The sequence below is a fragment of the Aphanomyces invadans genome (genome assembly GCF_000520115.1).
Source record: "Aphanomyces invadans strain NJM9701 unplaced genomic scaffold supercont1.86, whole genome shotgun sequence".
NCBI lineage: Eukaryota > Oomycota > Saprolegniomycetes > Saprolegniales > Verrucalvaceae > Aphanomyces > Aphanomyces invadans.
In genome coordinates this window covers 69,491-83,133 of record NW_008580231.1, presented here as the reverse complement: position 1 = coordinate 83,133, position 13,643 = coordinate 69,491, and the positions used below count along the sequence as shown (strand labels likewise).

General features: G+C 52.6%; 6 protein-coding genes across 7 annotated transcripts; 1 reads left to right on the top strand and 5 right to left on the bottom strand.

Moving 5' to 3' along the window:
- Positions 1-1,894: 1,894 nt before the first annotated feature.
- On the bottom strand, positions 1,895-3,346 carry H310_14771 (hypothetical protein). The gene is made up of 5 exons (XM_008882700.1): positions 3,235-3,346; positions 3,037-3,189; positions 2,713-2,983; positions 2,490-2,667; positions 1,895-2,445 (listed from the first exon to the last, which is right to left on the bottom strand). Exons 1-5 carry the CDS (start codon positions 3,289-3,291, stop codon positions 1,968-1,970), a joined length of 1,137 nt encoding a protein of 378 aa, XP_008880922.1. The 5' UTR covers positions 3,292-3,346; the 3' UTR covers positions 1,895-1,967.
- Positions 3,320-5,845, bottom strand: H310_14770 (hypothetical protein). Its single transcript, XM_008882699.1, has 10 exons — positions 5,735-5,845; positions 5,622-5,684; positions 5,407-5,578; positions 5,208-5,358; positions 4,881-5,153; positions 4,642-4,829; positions 4,408-4,590; positions 4,141-4,356; positions 3,861-4,097; positions 3,320-3,815 (listed from the first exon to the last, which is right to left on the bottom strand). The coding sequence occupies exons 1-10, from the start codon at positions 5,788-5,790 to the stop codon at positions 3,369-3,371; spliced, it is 1,986 nt and encodes a 661-aa protein (XP_008880921.1). The 5' UTR covers positions 5,791-5,845; the 3' UTR covers positions 3,320-3,368.
- A 1,004-nt stretch (positions 5,846-6,849) lies between these two features.
- Positions 6,850-7,429, bottom strand: H310_14769 (hypothetical protein; the record flags this gene model as incomplete). Its single annotated transcript, XM_008882698.1, has 4 exons — positions 6,850-6,979; positions 7,023-7,123; positions 7,165-7,323; positions 7,370-7,429. 4 exons carry the CDS (start codon positions 7,427-7,429, stop codon positions 6,850-6,852), a joined length of 450 nt encoding a protein of 149 aa, XP_008880920.1.
- Positions 7,430-7,500: 71 nt separating this feature from the next.
- H310_14768 lies at positions 7,501-11,010 on the top strand. Of its 2 annotated transcripts, XM_008882697.1 has the most exons (14): positions 7,501-7,573; positions 7,623-8,086; positions 8,144-8,230; positions 8,276-8,323; positions 8,375-8,586; positions 8,630-8,693; positions 8,745-8,857; positions 8,911-9,237; positions 9,294-9,405; positions 9,457-9,619; positions 9,666-10,228; positions 10,276-10,455; positions 10,504-10,695; positions 10,743-11,010. In XM_008882697.1, the coding sequence occupies exons 2-14, from the start codon at positions 7,880-7,882 to the stop codon at positions 10,818-10,820; spliced, it is 2,346 nt and encodes a 781-aa protein (XP_008880919.1). In that variant the 5' UTR covers positions 7,501-7,573; positions 7,623-7,879; the 3' UTR covers positions 10,821-11,010. The 2 variants fall into 2 exon arrangements, with proteins under 2 accessions (XP_008880919.1, XP_008880918.1); XM_008882696.1 differs by having other exon boundaries at positions 7,501-8,086.
- H310_14767 (hypothetical protein) lies at positions 10,828-12,035 on the bottom strand. Its single transcript, XM_008882695.1, has 4 exons — positions 11,531-12,035; positions 11,420-11,486; positions 11,086-11,372; positions 10,828-11,041 (listed from the first exon to the last, which is right to left on the bottom strand). The coding sequence occupies exons 1-4, from the start codon at positions 12,015-12,017 to the stop codon at positions 10,851-10,853; spliced, it is 1,032 nt and encodes a 343-aa protein (XP_008880917.1). The 5' UTR covers positions 12,018-12,035; the 3' UTR covers positions 10,828-10,850.
- A 65-nt stretch (positions 12,036-12,100) lies between these two features.
- Positions 12,101-12,704, bottom strand: H310_14766 (hypothetical protein). Its single transcript, XM_008882694.1, has one exon. The coding sequence runs from the start codon at positions 12,673-12,675 to the stop codon at positions 12,145-12,147; it is 531 nt and encodes a 176-aa protein (XP_008880916.1). The 5' UTR covers positions 12,676-12,704; the 3' UTR covers positions 12,101-12,144.
- Between the last annotated feature and the right edge of the window lie 939 nt (positions 12,705-13,643).

The following is a 13,643-nucleotide window of genomic DNA, read 5'->3' as shown; positions in this document are numbered from 1 at the left end:
GATCTAGAACGTTGAAATCGGGGCTCATGGCAGGCTGCGCAACAAGTTGAATCTGCCACCCATCGCAACAACCGTCAGCACACACAGCAGGGTCGTCCACACCAACAGGAGGGCGAGCATTGTTCTGTTGGACAAATATGGGCTTGTCAGGACGACCGGGCCAAAGACGCTTGATGCTGGGAATGACATACTGCAGCAGGAAGTCTCGGTAAGCATCCTTGGTCACGGTCATTGGGATCGTCACGATAGTGCCACGTGCACGATGCTTGTTGGTACGCTGAGCTGGTGCTTGGGTCACGAATGGCTGCATTCCAATTTTTCCGTCCCATGTTGTCTTTCTTGCATTGTCATAGCGCGGACGGGCCACCGCCGTCAAAAAATGACTTTCACAATGTTCCGCTTAGAGGAGCACTTGCGCACCAGTACTTCCTCATCGTGCCACAGATAATATCGGCGATTGATCAAAGTCACGTAGAACCACTTCTCGTCTATATGGGCCGGGTCAAGCATGTCATGCCAGTGCACATTGTTTCGTGACTCTCGAAGGAAGGAGCGGGAAAAGACGGTACGGGCAGCCTTTTGTTGATCGGTAAGCATCGGTTTGATGCGGCTTGTCTTTCTCTTCAACTTGTTCGATTTTCAATAGACGCCACAGCGTAGTCGTCGGGATGCCACTTGAAGCTGACAAAGGCCGCAGAGTGAAGCGGAGATGTGGAGGTACAGTCTTGACGGCAGACTCAAGCTCGTCCAAGAACCGAGCAGGGCGTCTACTACAACGATCTTGCTTCCTCTTGACAACGTTAGCCAGACCAGAGAAAGCCTTTGAGTCTTGCCCACGACGCCAAATCTTCGACAATGTTTGCCGAGATATACCGTACTTCTGCAGCAATTCCTTGGCCTTGCCATGCGGCCACCCACTTTCAGCTCCAAAAGTTCATGGTACAAACGGACCCGTTCGTCGTTGGGTATGTCGTGCTTGGTCGTAGGACGTGAAATTTTTGTAACTTTGATTCCAGAAATTTTTCGGGGTTCTGAGGGGTGCAAACCATATGTATGCTTTAAGACGAGTCGTTTGTGCTTGATTTGAGCTCGATTGGACTCGAAATGACGAAATTAGTATTTTTCGATTAGCTATGCGTGTCACCGAATTTTGACGATTGGTTTTGAAGCGCCATGAAGCAATGAATATATCTAAAAATACTACGATGTTCGTCATGCAATTGGCTACATTCGGGTCAATTTTGAGGCTATTTCGATTATATTCGCCCGAAAAAAGGTTTTTGGAGTGTTCCAAATAGTCTCCACCTACTGTATTTGGTACAGAGGAAGTACCTTAGTAAGGGAATTCATGGAAAATACTCCTGCCATCGAGAGCCTTCGACAAGTCCACGTCATATGTGCACTCGTTTTTTGTAGCAAAAAAAGATATCACTCTTGAGCACGCGTGAAACATAAAAAACACGTGCAACAAATCCATACCCGGTCCTTCACCATGGCCGTGCTTGTCCAATTCGATGTGGTTGGTGAGGTCCGACGCCGCAGCTAATCCCAACGACACGTAGTACGTGATGATGGCATCGTCGACGAGAGAGTGCAAAGACGTGTAGCAAGCTCTGTCGTTGCATTTGGTATTGGAGTTGTCGAGGTTACTACAGGACGCTCCCCCTGTCTTGAACTTAGATTCAACGCACAAGTGACAACAACCACGAAGAGGGTTAACCTCTTCATGCTCAAGCGTGCAGTGGGAAATTGTTGGACATCCGACTGTCATGTGGGATCGGCGTTGGCGAAGGATCCAACGACGGGTCAAATACGAGTCGTCCAAGCGCCGCCTGCGGAGACCTGCTGCCGTGAGGTTGTAGATCACGATGCAGACAAAGCCCAGAACACAATTAAAAGGATAAAATTTACATATGTGTCATTTCGATGTGGAGTGGCGTCGCCAAGATACCAACCGCAATTCGCCTTTATGCGTACGTTGTCCATATAAACCACAATAAAGACATGAATCCAAACGCGGCGAGGAGCACGACGATCCAAAACCAAACCCATGCGAGGATTCGCTGGACCAAGCTGGTGGTCCTCCCATGCGATCTTCTGTACGCGGTGGCCACGTACGGAGATCTTCTGTGCGATGTGTGCGAAGGCCTCTTCTTGAAAGCCGATCGCGGCACGTCGTCGTCATAGAGGTTTTGGCGTCGATGCCGGAGGTCTTGGTACGATGGAGAGGGCGACACGGATGAGAACTGGAGTCTTCGTGACAGGACTGGCGACTGCATCTGTTTCTTCATCGCGGGAAAGTAATGGGATGGTCGGCGGACGAGTGGCCGAATGGCTTGGGCCAGAGACGAGGACGGAACTTCGCGAAATATTTCGTCCACGGTTTGTTTCGAAAACTGCTCCAAGTACGCGTGAACCAGACTCGATTCGTCGTGTTGGGTACGCCTCGTGTGTCAGTTAGCTCAGCCAACCACTCGGTGCGAACGTACTGATACTCATAAAGCATTGCGAGAGGCGCGTATCCAACCTTTCGAATGTGCGGGTGGTCGTTTACGAGGCAATTGGCGATGAGAGGAAACAAATCGATGTCCTTATACTCTTGCGTGTCCCACGTTTCGAGAATAATCGGAATTTGCCCGACAAAGGTCGTGCAGTACTGGATCAAATCTGTACCGCAAACCTCATGAACTTGTCGCGCATACGTTTTCATACCTTCGTCCGACGACAGATTGTCCGCAGCTTGCACGATTAGTCGCAGGTCGTAACTCACGGTTTCGGTGAATGTGGTCAGGCATTCCTTGGCCTTGGTTGCCACACGGGCATCGACGTGGGAGCAGACGAGGATCACGTGCACAACGATGCGATCCGCGATCGGACGGAACAGTTCGCCGCAGAAAAGGCTGCATACGTAACAAAGCTTGATGATGGACAGAAGAACTTGTGTGTGGGTGCGCCTCTCTTCCAATCGCACTACTATACTGTCCTACGAAGAAGTCACACAGTGATCAACGACGACTTGAAGAAGATAGTACGTACAACTACGTAGTCGAACGTGCTCAAGAAGTGTTCCACGTTCAGGCTTCTTCGATCGTTGTGGAAAGCCAAGCACTCCCCAACTTGATCAAGCGAACCAGAACACGCGGCAGGTGTGGAGTGGCGGTTGCGCAGGGTATTGTGGCACGATCGAATCTACACATGCTTCAAGGCATGTTGCATAGCACCTTCACTACGCACCTTCTCGTGCAGACCGCCCATCGTCGAATGCATCGGTGCCGTTGGCCTCCTCAGCATCCTACTGCCTTGCCGCGAGATTTCAAAACTCAAATCGATAATTCCGGATAAATCCACAGGTTATCCATATTTGACCGTCAGTGAAATGCATCGACATGGGATTGGAGAAGTTCGGGAGTTGCGGTCGTAAAGTGGCAGTGCCGACACGTCTGCGGCTGCGGATGAGCTTCGTAAACGTGCTCCATCAGCGCAGCCGAATCTGTACAGAAGAAACCGCACTCGGTGCAGGCCTCGCGGCACCGGAAGAGGCTTCGTAAGCTGGCATGCATCGACTGCAGTTGTCCGTCGGGGAGTCGCTTCCGTCGAAGAACCAGGAGGGCCACAAACGCTGCAGCTATGACAAAGATAGCCGCACCTGCCGCAGCCCACACGATCCACGTGTTGGTCGGGGCAGAGCTCTGGTTGGACGTCAAAGATGTGTCATTCGCCGTTGAGTCAGTGGACGATCGTTGTCTCGATTGCAATCGCACGGTCGACACGATCGAGTAGAGCTGGGGGCCTTGGACCACCGACGTTCCGATCACCTATTCCATCTCGAGTCCATTGTATTACAATGGGATCGTGGATACCTTGGCCACGACGTGGAGTTTGCCTTGCTGGGACGACGTTGAGCTGCGCGGAACGAGTTTCTCCAGCTCGTCGAATGAGACGTCGATCACTTCAACATTGTTGACAGAGTCGGGCTTGCCCTGGCCGCTCAATGGATACGCAATAACATCACCGCTCGCTAACGTGAGAGTCAGGTCCAAGTCGTTTGTAAGGGGCCGAGTCGCGCCAACTTGCACGGGTGCATCCGTCCACACGACCTGGAAGTTCACGATGAAGTCAGCCCAACAATTTCGTAAGTACCGTGATCCGCAAGCGCTGGGGCTTGACCACCATCACATCATAGGTATGCTCAAATCCAGTCGTCAACGACGGCATGACTCCGGTGTGGTTGGGCAGGAAAAACGCGGTCGAGTTCAGAAGGTTTGTCATGTTGGGGCGGCCATAGCCCTGGATGGGGTCTGGCACGGTCTTGAATCCCCATCGCTGGTCATCCACAAGAGTCGAGCACACCGTCGTCTACTCGACATCACGACGAATGGGAAAAGGTCGAAACTTCGTACTCCGTACGTTGTCAAATTCAAAAGGAAGCCTCCTTTTGGTCGGGACAGCGGCGTGAATAAGCATGGCTTTGACAAGTGATGACGGGACGAAAGCGACGGCAGAGGTTGGAGAAGGAAGCCCTGTCGCCCATGCTCCCACTTCGAGCCAGTCGCGGACGAGCACGGCCATCCCGGACGCAACTGGTGTGGCCTGTGATCGCCAGTTATACCGGTCGCACGTCTCTAGAGCTGCCGGTATTACCTGGGACGTGCCCGTGGCAACGCACAGCAATGACGTGGATTCGTTGGTTCCATTCAGTGGCATGGATTGCGCTGACTGAAGGAGCACACCTGGCAGAACAAGGTCGGGCTTGAGACGTCCGTCGTGGGTTGGCCCTCTGCTGCTGAAGCTCGCCACGCTGTCCAGGTTGGCCACCTCAGGGCATGCATCTACACCCGCCAACATGATGAAGTTGTTGACGGTTGGAAGAAGCAGCGCACCTGAGGCAGTCGGGACAGAGTACGTGGCCCCAATCGTGAGAACGTTTTTAGCGCCAGCAGGGCTGAACAGAGACTTGGCCCCGTCGTCACCGTTGTTTCCTGCCGCAGTCACGACGAGGACGTCGGGATGTTCATACAGATACGCGTCAATCTGTTTCGCAAGGAAGTTGTAGTCTTCCTGGGCGCGGTCCACGATGTCATTGCCGCGGGCATCGCGACCCCACGAGAATGAAATGACCTTGGCCCCAGCTTTCGTTTGATTGAGGAACAGTGCTAATGGAGACGAACCATCACACACCAGGTCAACAGAATGGATAAAATGAGTACCCGTCGTCGAAGTGGGCACGCGCAGAGCTACTGGGTTGGAGCAATTCAGGCAATCGTAAGCAATGTCGAGGAAAGCAATCTTTGCATCCGGGGCAACGCCAATGGTGCGTCCAGCGAGGATGCCCGAGACGTGGGTGCCATGACCGCATGTCTGAGGGGATCATGGAAGATATAACAGAACGTCTCGAGCGTGATGTACCCTGTCACGACGGGAGGACTGGTCGTGGTCGTCTCCTGCGGTCTCGTAATGCACAACCTTTTCCGTCAAGACAAACCGATTGATAGCGTCCGGTGTCTGGTGTGCGGAGAATTCGTCGTGTCGGAGGTAGATCCCGGTATCCGTGATCCCAACGACGCTGTGTCTACCCGTTCTAGACGCGACCGTCAAGTCGAGAATGGGATAGAGGTGCGTACATGTTGAGGGCATGGAAGGCGGATATGCCAAGTCCATCGAAGATCAGGCGATTGGGCGACTCTCTACAAATCCACCATGGCTTTGAAAGCTATCACGGCGCTGTGATGTCTACCCCAACATGAGCGGTGTGAGCACAGCGATGACAGCGACATGCTTCCACACATCCATGATCCTCGGCTCGCCGACTCGGTCGACAGCATGCAACAACGCGCGAACGATTCTGTCAAAACACATAATCTCGAGTATACACTCTTCCAGGCTATTAATATAAAAAGGTTTCATGTTGAATTCTTGATGCTGGAACGACTTTTGCATCGATTTTAGACTTTGGCTTGGTGGCACGCCGTGGCGAGGTAAAGTCGTTGGTCACCTTGTTGAAGGAACATAAGACGGAATGGAACCCGAATGAATTGGAAATCGACCGTCCAACCCAGGCTCGCACAGCCGTCTTTCTTGATAGACCGTAGCCTAAGCTGCTATCCAAAAGCCTTCAACCGATGCAGATATTGTACGACCTAAACGCCGAAGCAGCTTGTGGAGTCAGCCCATCGAAGTCGGCGCCATTGTTCGGACGGGGCTTCAGCGCATGACGGCGTGAGGTTCCGGAATGTACCAGATGATATGCACTTCATCTGGTGGTCGTCCTCGAACACGTCAGATTCGACGTCCAGGCGGGCTTTGAACGAGAACTGTCATGGGCGAGCGCCAGATATTGGGCATGTCTTGCACGCTCGTGCAAAACGCCGACATATTTGTGTTGGACGAAGCCACAATCGACCACGCGACGGATCAAGTGCTTCAAATATTCCTCGGGACGAGTTCGCCTGGCTCCACGGCGCGTACAATCGCCCATCACCTCGATATAGCATCATGTTTGACCACGGCAACCTTGTCCTCGTCAACACCCCCATGGTATTGGCGGTCCAACGGACCGGCATCTCCTTCGAAGTGACCTCTGAGGCCTCTGGCTAATGCTACTACATCATTTCGAAGCATTAGTCTTGTAAATGTCATTATTCAACCTCGATGCCCCGAAATTGCACTTAACTGTAAGTAAAAGCTACAAACCCCAAAACCCTCCACTTGACTTGGAAGGAAATCGAGTGACGGAGTTGTGACACATTGTATTAAGCGGCTACGATGGTGTAAGGAGCGTCGCGAGTGCGGGTGTCCGAAGCATACAGCATGAGCTCCTACTTCAAACCTATCACGATTGAATTCTGCATCCTACGCACCGACCACGGCCACGAGGGACGCAGCTTGCGACGCCATTGTGTACATACGATCACTCCACAAGGAGCACGTATTGGTGCACTCACTGAGGCGAAGAAGCGGAGCCAAGGATGCTTCCATGGGGCTATCGTGACAACATCAGTTCGAGGAGATGGCCTGAGCTCTACCATGCCGAAGGGGAGCAGCAGCAGAGGGACTGGGCCAAGTTACCACACGAATGGACAGCAAAGCAGCGCGAAGAGAGCCACAGGGGGTACCGAAGCAGCCACTACCTCTCAAATTGGTTGTCGAGTGGCAGTGTTATCAAACCTGAATCCATGGTTGATGGGGCTCGAAGTTTAGGATTTGAAGGCTCGCGAGGAACGTGCCACCGCAAAGCACAAAGATGAGGCCAAACACGGCCCAGTGCACCAGCTTATCCCACAAAAGCTCGTCCCGGAGGCCTTCGCTGCTGCGCAACAACCCCATCTAATCATGAGAGAAATTCACGACATGCATCGAAAGGGGGGTTTACCAAGGAAAGGACGGTAGCTGTCCAAATTATGTCGTTCTGGCGTGTCAGTGCCAGGTTCATGCTTGGCGCGTGCAATTTGTCGAGTGATCCTCGAGAGTGAATTCATGTGGGAAGTCTATTTTTAGTCGAGAGGTTTCTACGCATCAACCACGATAGCCGACGTGGCTACGCCCTGCCATGGACACCTTTTACGACTTTGACTTGGTTGACGACAGCGTTGTGTTCAGCGACGATGACGGGGTCGATGTCATAGGGCTCCTCGAGCCAAATGCTGAAAAGGTCGGTCTCATCGGTGAATCAGCTATCTCGGATACGTCGACGGGCAAGGACAATCGCCACGGGAATCATTCCGGTGGGAGTCTGGACTTGGAGACACGACTCCCCGAGCCAGTGGTCCCTTGTTCACTTGAAAATCCCGATCAAACACCCCCAGGTTTCTGCAATATCTCTCTTGCCATTGCCAGCGCAAATTCAACACGGACTGCCGCACAAGACACTCCATCGAACGGGATGGCATCACGTGAACTTCGGCCCCCGGTAACCACGGATGGATTTAGTGATGACTTCCTGCCTTTGTTGGACGAAACTCTCCGCCCCGCTGCGAACGAACCCATTTTTTCGACCAACATCGACACAATCGAGCTCCAACACCACGTGGTGATGGACGACAAACGCGCCAGTGTCGTGCTAGATGACCACGTAATCTTGCTCAACGAGGTATCGTCCGCAGTCATCCCCTCGCGCGGCATCACTTGACGAGGTTGTACTCCACAGCCGACTCCCAAAGACGCCTTTGTCGACTTCATTTGCTCCCAGCCCAGCAGTCACACCCTCCAACTCTCGTTGCAAATTCCCTTGCAAGTACGCGTCGTCGATCACTCGTTCTTTCCTAAGATACAATTGTAGACTCAAGGTCTATCGCTCGTGGATGTTACGTACGACAACTTGCACCAGGTATTTCCCTCTCCAAGTCGTCTCAAACGTTCATGCTTGGGTGGTGCTTAGCAAACAAATGGCCTCACTCCGGCGGCCCTTTTGGACGTGCTCAAGACCACCAATTTGTTTCCGTACATCGTGTCCCTTGCTCAATTTGAGCACGCGATCCGCCTGCATGGATTGAATCCAATCTTGACGCTGCGCAACTTCCAGGACATTGCAACTACATGGGCGGGCACGAACGAGCCCCTGTTGTCAATTGTCTCACAGCAGCCGCAACGGTGAGCTCTATCCTTGCAGCAAGTCGTCATCGGTCTGATCTAGACTCCAAGTGCTGCTACGTGGGCTGAATGGCCAGCTAGACATGGATATCTTGAGCCGCTGCAAAGTGAGCTCACCTCGGCAACTTTTTGAGTCACTCCTGATACATTGCGACTAGGCCGAGGTCCAAGAGCAAGTTTGGGTCAAAGCTGCTGCAAAGTACGATCATTCGATGTCGAAATCTCGGTCGGCGGCCGCTTCATTCGCATCGCCCAGGCCAAAAGTCATCCTGTGTGTTTGAGTCATCGCGTCCTTTACCTGTAACAAGTTATCTGTACACACAGAACCCCAAAACAGACCCAAGCGTTCATGGCGCGAATGCAGTCGGACTTGGCCACACGTCGCGAGAAGGAGCAGGAGCGAGCGGCCGAGCGGCACCGAACTCTTATCGCCCACGACCAAATCCCTCCGCATGCCAGAGGAGGCATTTCCCAGGGCAGCGTCCGGATTCTCGAGAAGAATGGGTGGTTGAACGCCACGTCTAGTGCGTGCATCGAAAGGATGCTGCGTGCCAAAGGTGAACAGTTGGAGCTCAACAAGCAAGAGCGCGAACGCAACCTTATGGTGGACGCTCGCACGGGCCAGCGATTGTACCGGCCCCAAGTCAATATGTACGAGTAATTGATGTCTCACCACCGAGATGTGGGCTCTCAAGGTGTACCGACAGGCAACACCACATGCAGCAGAAGCGACAAGGCGGCCACGTCTACGACGAGCTGTATGCCCTGGCAAAACAGAAGGCGCTGAAAGCGGAATGGATGCAAGAGCAGCGAGAGTTTGTATGATTGCGTGGCTCTTGACTCGATATGTCACCGCAACCTGGGGCATAGGCCATCAATGCAACCATGCGGCGGTCCGTCCAGCTCAATTCCGCTTCCAAAAAGCGCTGCCACGACCGTTTTGAAAAAGATTTTGACAGAGTGTTGACGGCGCTCGGTGTCCAAGAGACTGTTCTTAGCAAGGACGCGATGGCCGAGGTGTTAACGCAGTTTGGTTGGAACTTTGTTGGGTTGCCAGTCCGGTCTCAATGATGTCATAGGGCTTCCATCCACCGCCAACGATGTGGCCAATATTCAAGCCGACCTTAGCAATGGCGTGGGTTTTCGAACATGGATGAAGAGCATTGTGCTGAACGAGCCAAAGTGTCACCGTTCCGACGTTTGGAAACGGTATCGACGGCAGTACATTTCCAGGAGCCAGCCTACGTTGGCCCAGCGCCCCGCCCCAATTGTCCACCCGTCGGCAAAGACCCCCAAGAAAGCATCCGGGCAGTACACGCTGCACGGGAAGGCTGTCGAGGCGGAAGATCCTCTGTCTGAGAGACACCAACGCGAAACCATCAAGGTTCACGAGCTCCGTCAACACTTGGAAGACTCTGCCACGGTCGAGTGCACCTTCACCCCAGTCATCCACTCGCGATGCCATCGAGACTCGTCCCGGGACATTGGCCATCACTTGTATGAACTTGCGGTCGAAAAAAGAGCCAAGCAATTGGAGCACCTCCACAAAACCAGTGGCAGCCCAGGCACTGGAGAATTTGAGACGTCAGGCGGAACATCGGCCATGGATCGACTCGAAGCATTTTACGCTGTCACGGCCGAGGTATTTCGAAATGATGTGATGATCATGCCATTGATTATGTCGTGCAGCAAGAGCAGGTGGTCGCATTCGACAAGGCGGTCGAGAACATGCGGCAAGGCCAAAAGGAGAAAGCCCGCAAGGCTGAAAAGACCAGCGCGGCCATCGCAAAGCACTTGAGAGTCGAAGCCATGCGTAGCGCGGACGGACGCCACACCATCCCTCAGCCATTTAACCTGCATCTTCACCATGTACTCTACCATCCATGTACTCTTGAAGCTGGTAACGTACCACCGCAGAAACCAAACCAAGCGGCTCGTCATGCCAAAAAATCACGGCTCCTACGACAATTTGGGTGCAAGCCACACCCGGCCGACACTTTCGTGAATGTGCACATTGCCCCAGCCTTGGACCACTCGATAGAGCTATCGCACGTCCACGACTCGAACGACGTAGACGACGTGATTGCGGCCATGACAGCAACGTATTCGGTATGCGATGTCGCGATGAGATTTGTCCGTTCACGACACGTCCCCAGTTGGACAGCGTACAAGTGGCGGGGCTTGAATCGGCACTGCATGACTTTGCCGGCCTCGACTTTTCCCATGTGCATTGAATCCGGCTGCGTTTCACATAAAGCGATTGATTACAAAAACACACTGAGTTTGGCTCCGCATTTTCGACAAAATTTGGCGTCGTCTTGATGGAGGTTCATGAACGGTTTGCACGCCGGCGACGAAGGGCAGTGCATGACTTGGAAGCCCATGCCTCCGAGCGACACGGACGTCTGGGTCTGGGTCGCCGTGAGTACCATCGGGCACGCGATCAAGCCATAGCCTACACTACGCATCAGGTCTAAAGCGCCGTCGCAAATCACGCACCGACAAACATAACAATCGTAGCCAAGAATTGACCTGGCACGGTCTTGGGCGTGATATCGCCGTAGCCGACAGTTGTCAGTGTCACGACGGTCCAGTACATGCTCTTTGGGATGTTCGAAAAGCCATGGCGCTCGCCTTCGATGAGGTACATAGCGCACCCAATGACGAGGATCATCGCAAACACGGCACAAAGGAAGACGGCGATACGTCGCTTGTTCTGGTGGATGTTATCCATCAACGTCGCTGCGGCCTCCATGAAGCGCACGAGCTTCAAAATGCGAAACACCCTACGAATACCAATTGAGACGAGAAAGTACGATCATAGAGTTCGCACCGGAGGATCCGAAAGATGCGCAGAACGAGCAAATGCATGAGGGGGCGCGCACTATCGCTGAGAAAGGCTACATGATTTAGGTGACTACAATAGCTAGCGATGTGTGCGTACCGAGATAAGTCGGGAGGATCGACACCATGTCAACTATGCCGTAGATGCTAGTGGCATAGTCGGAGGGACGTTGTAAACACAGGAGGCGCAAGGCGTATTCCACCGAGAACAACAGCGTGAAAAGCATCTCGATGACGACGAGGCCATTGTTGAACGCTTCGCGCACTTCCGTGACACTGTCCAGAACGGCAACGGTAACACTCACGATGGTGAGCACCATGAGAATGACGTTGCAGCGCTGGCCTTCGCGCGTGTTTGTCATGTAGAGCGTCTCGTACAACTTTTGGTACCCTTGGCGCCACCGTCGTGGAGGATTCGATGGAAGGGTCACGTTGTCCATAGCCGAGGATGCAGCGGGTACCTTTGCCTGCTGTGCATGCTCGTCCACCTTTTTGTTCACTCGTCGGGTCGGAGACAGCACCCGGGGCGTGGAGTCCTCGCTCTCGCTTTCAACGTGCACCTCTGCATACGCTTCCGGTCGCATCATGCTCCTGTTGGATTGAGATTTTCAGAATTGAACAAATGGGCCAATCCCGGACCTTCACAGTCGTACTTTCAGCCAATGCAAAATGTTGAATTTCTACCAATAATATTGATACATTAGCCCTGAGAAGCTACGACCGAATGTATGAATAGAGCGCATAGGACACTTCCTTGGCGCATACGATGGCTGTTCCGAGCGCAGATCGCTTCGGCGCGGGGAGAATGGACTTTTTGAAGACAGGATACTGCATTCTCTTGCTCTGAGCCAGAAGCTTCTGTTGTCGACGAGCGAGGCCGGCCGCGATTCCAACCATGGCACCGCACAAGACGAACGGACCCATCAGGAAGAACGCAACAAAGGGCGGGGTATCAATCATGACGAGGCAGATTCCCATGAGCCATCCAAAAAACGCCCCAAGCAGACCACCAAGCAAAATGGACACAACGTGGTGCCTGAGGTTCGCCTCCAATGTGTCAATTCGGTGTTTGCAACGCTTGAGCGTCATCTCGAATTGGTGTCGACGCAGTTCGGCCGTGAGAGCTCGTTGCTCAATGACGCCTTCGCGCTTCTGTAGTGCTTCCACTTGTCTTCGAAGTTCGTGTACCATTTCCTTGGCAACATCGCGCTGATGAATGAGCTCTGCTTCCATCAATGATGCCATGTCGAAGAGATCTCAGGTGTGAAGGTACATTTTCCATCTCTGCCAGAGTAATATCCGGATGCTCTAATCACCGAAGTTTTCGACTAGATTTATCTATACAACCAATGAAAAACCCCGTAGAAGGGTCGTGATATCCGTACAATATCGAAGTCAAGTCAAGTTGACACAACACTCCAGTTGAGCAGAAAGAAGGCAAGATGCGCTACCTGCCTCACACTCGCGCCAAATTGGGGGGGTGTTTTTGGTGTAGCTTGTGGTAGTGGTAGCAATGCATTGCACAAACTCGAGGATTTGATCTGGGAATGGATTCGCATGGCATAAATCTTTGGACGGGTGACAATACAATCTAGAGACCCGCGCGACGATACGCATGGACTGCTGAGCTCTAAGGCACGAGAAAGACACGTGCGAATGGCGCATGGATTAGTATACAATCCCGTTTCCCTGAATTGTGTTTACGAATCGTCCATGCTGTCTACACCCACCAATGTGCCTGTGATGCATATCTACCAAGCGAAGGAATCGTCACTGCGCGCGGATACGTTTCTCACGCTCAATTGAATGCGATGGTGATGAACATCCGAGCGATTTAAAGAAAGCGAAATGTGTAGCTCAATGCATGCGACTGCGCAAGCGTGTACAGTGAACCGGGAAAAACTCGCAAGCGTTGTACCATCATTAAATTCGCAGTGGGATAAGTAAATACTTCACAAGTATTTATAGTATCACAAAAGACGAGAAGCTAAATTCCTTCTTAGTCCATGATTGGCTAAATATGCTTCAGCGACTTTCGCGATCTCTGATTGGTTCACACTCAATGCCAGTCCATGATAGGACAAATATAAAAAATGAATTAGAGGTCTCGAATTGATTGATTTGAGGGGCTGTAAAACGTTGTAATAGCGAGTGTTGTCAGCATCCATGATGCCAATCTCTCCCGCTGGGTGAATGGTGTCCTCAATGGCCAT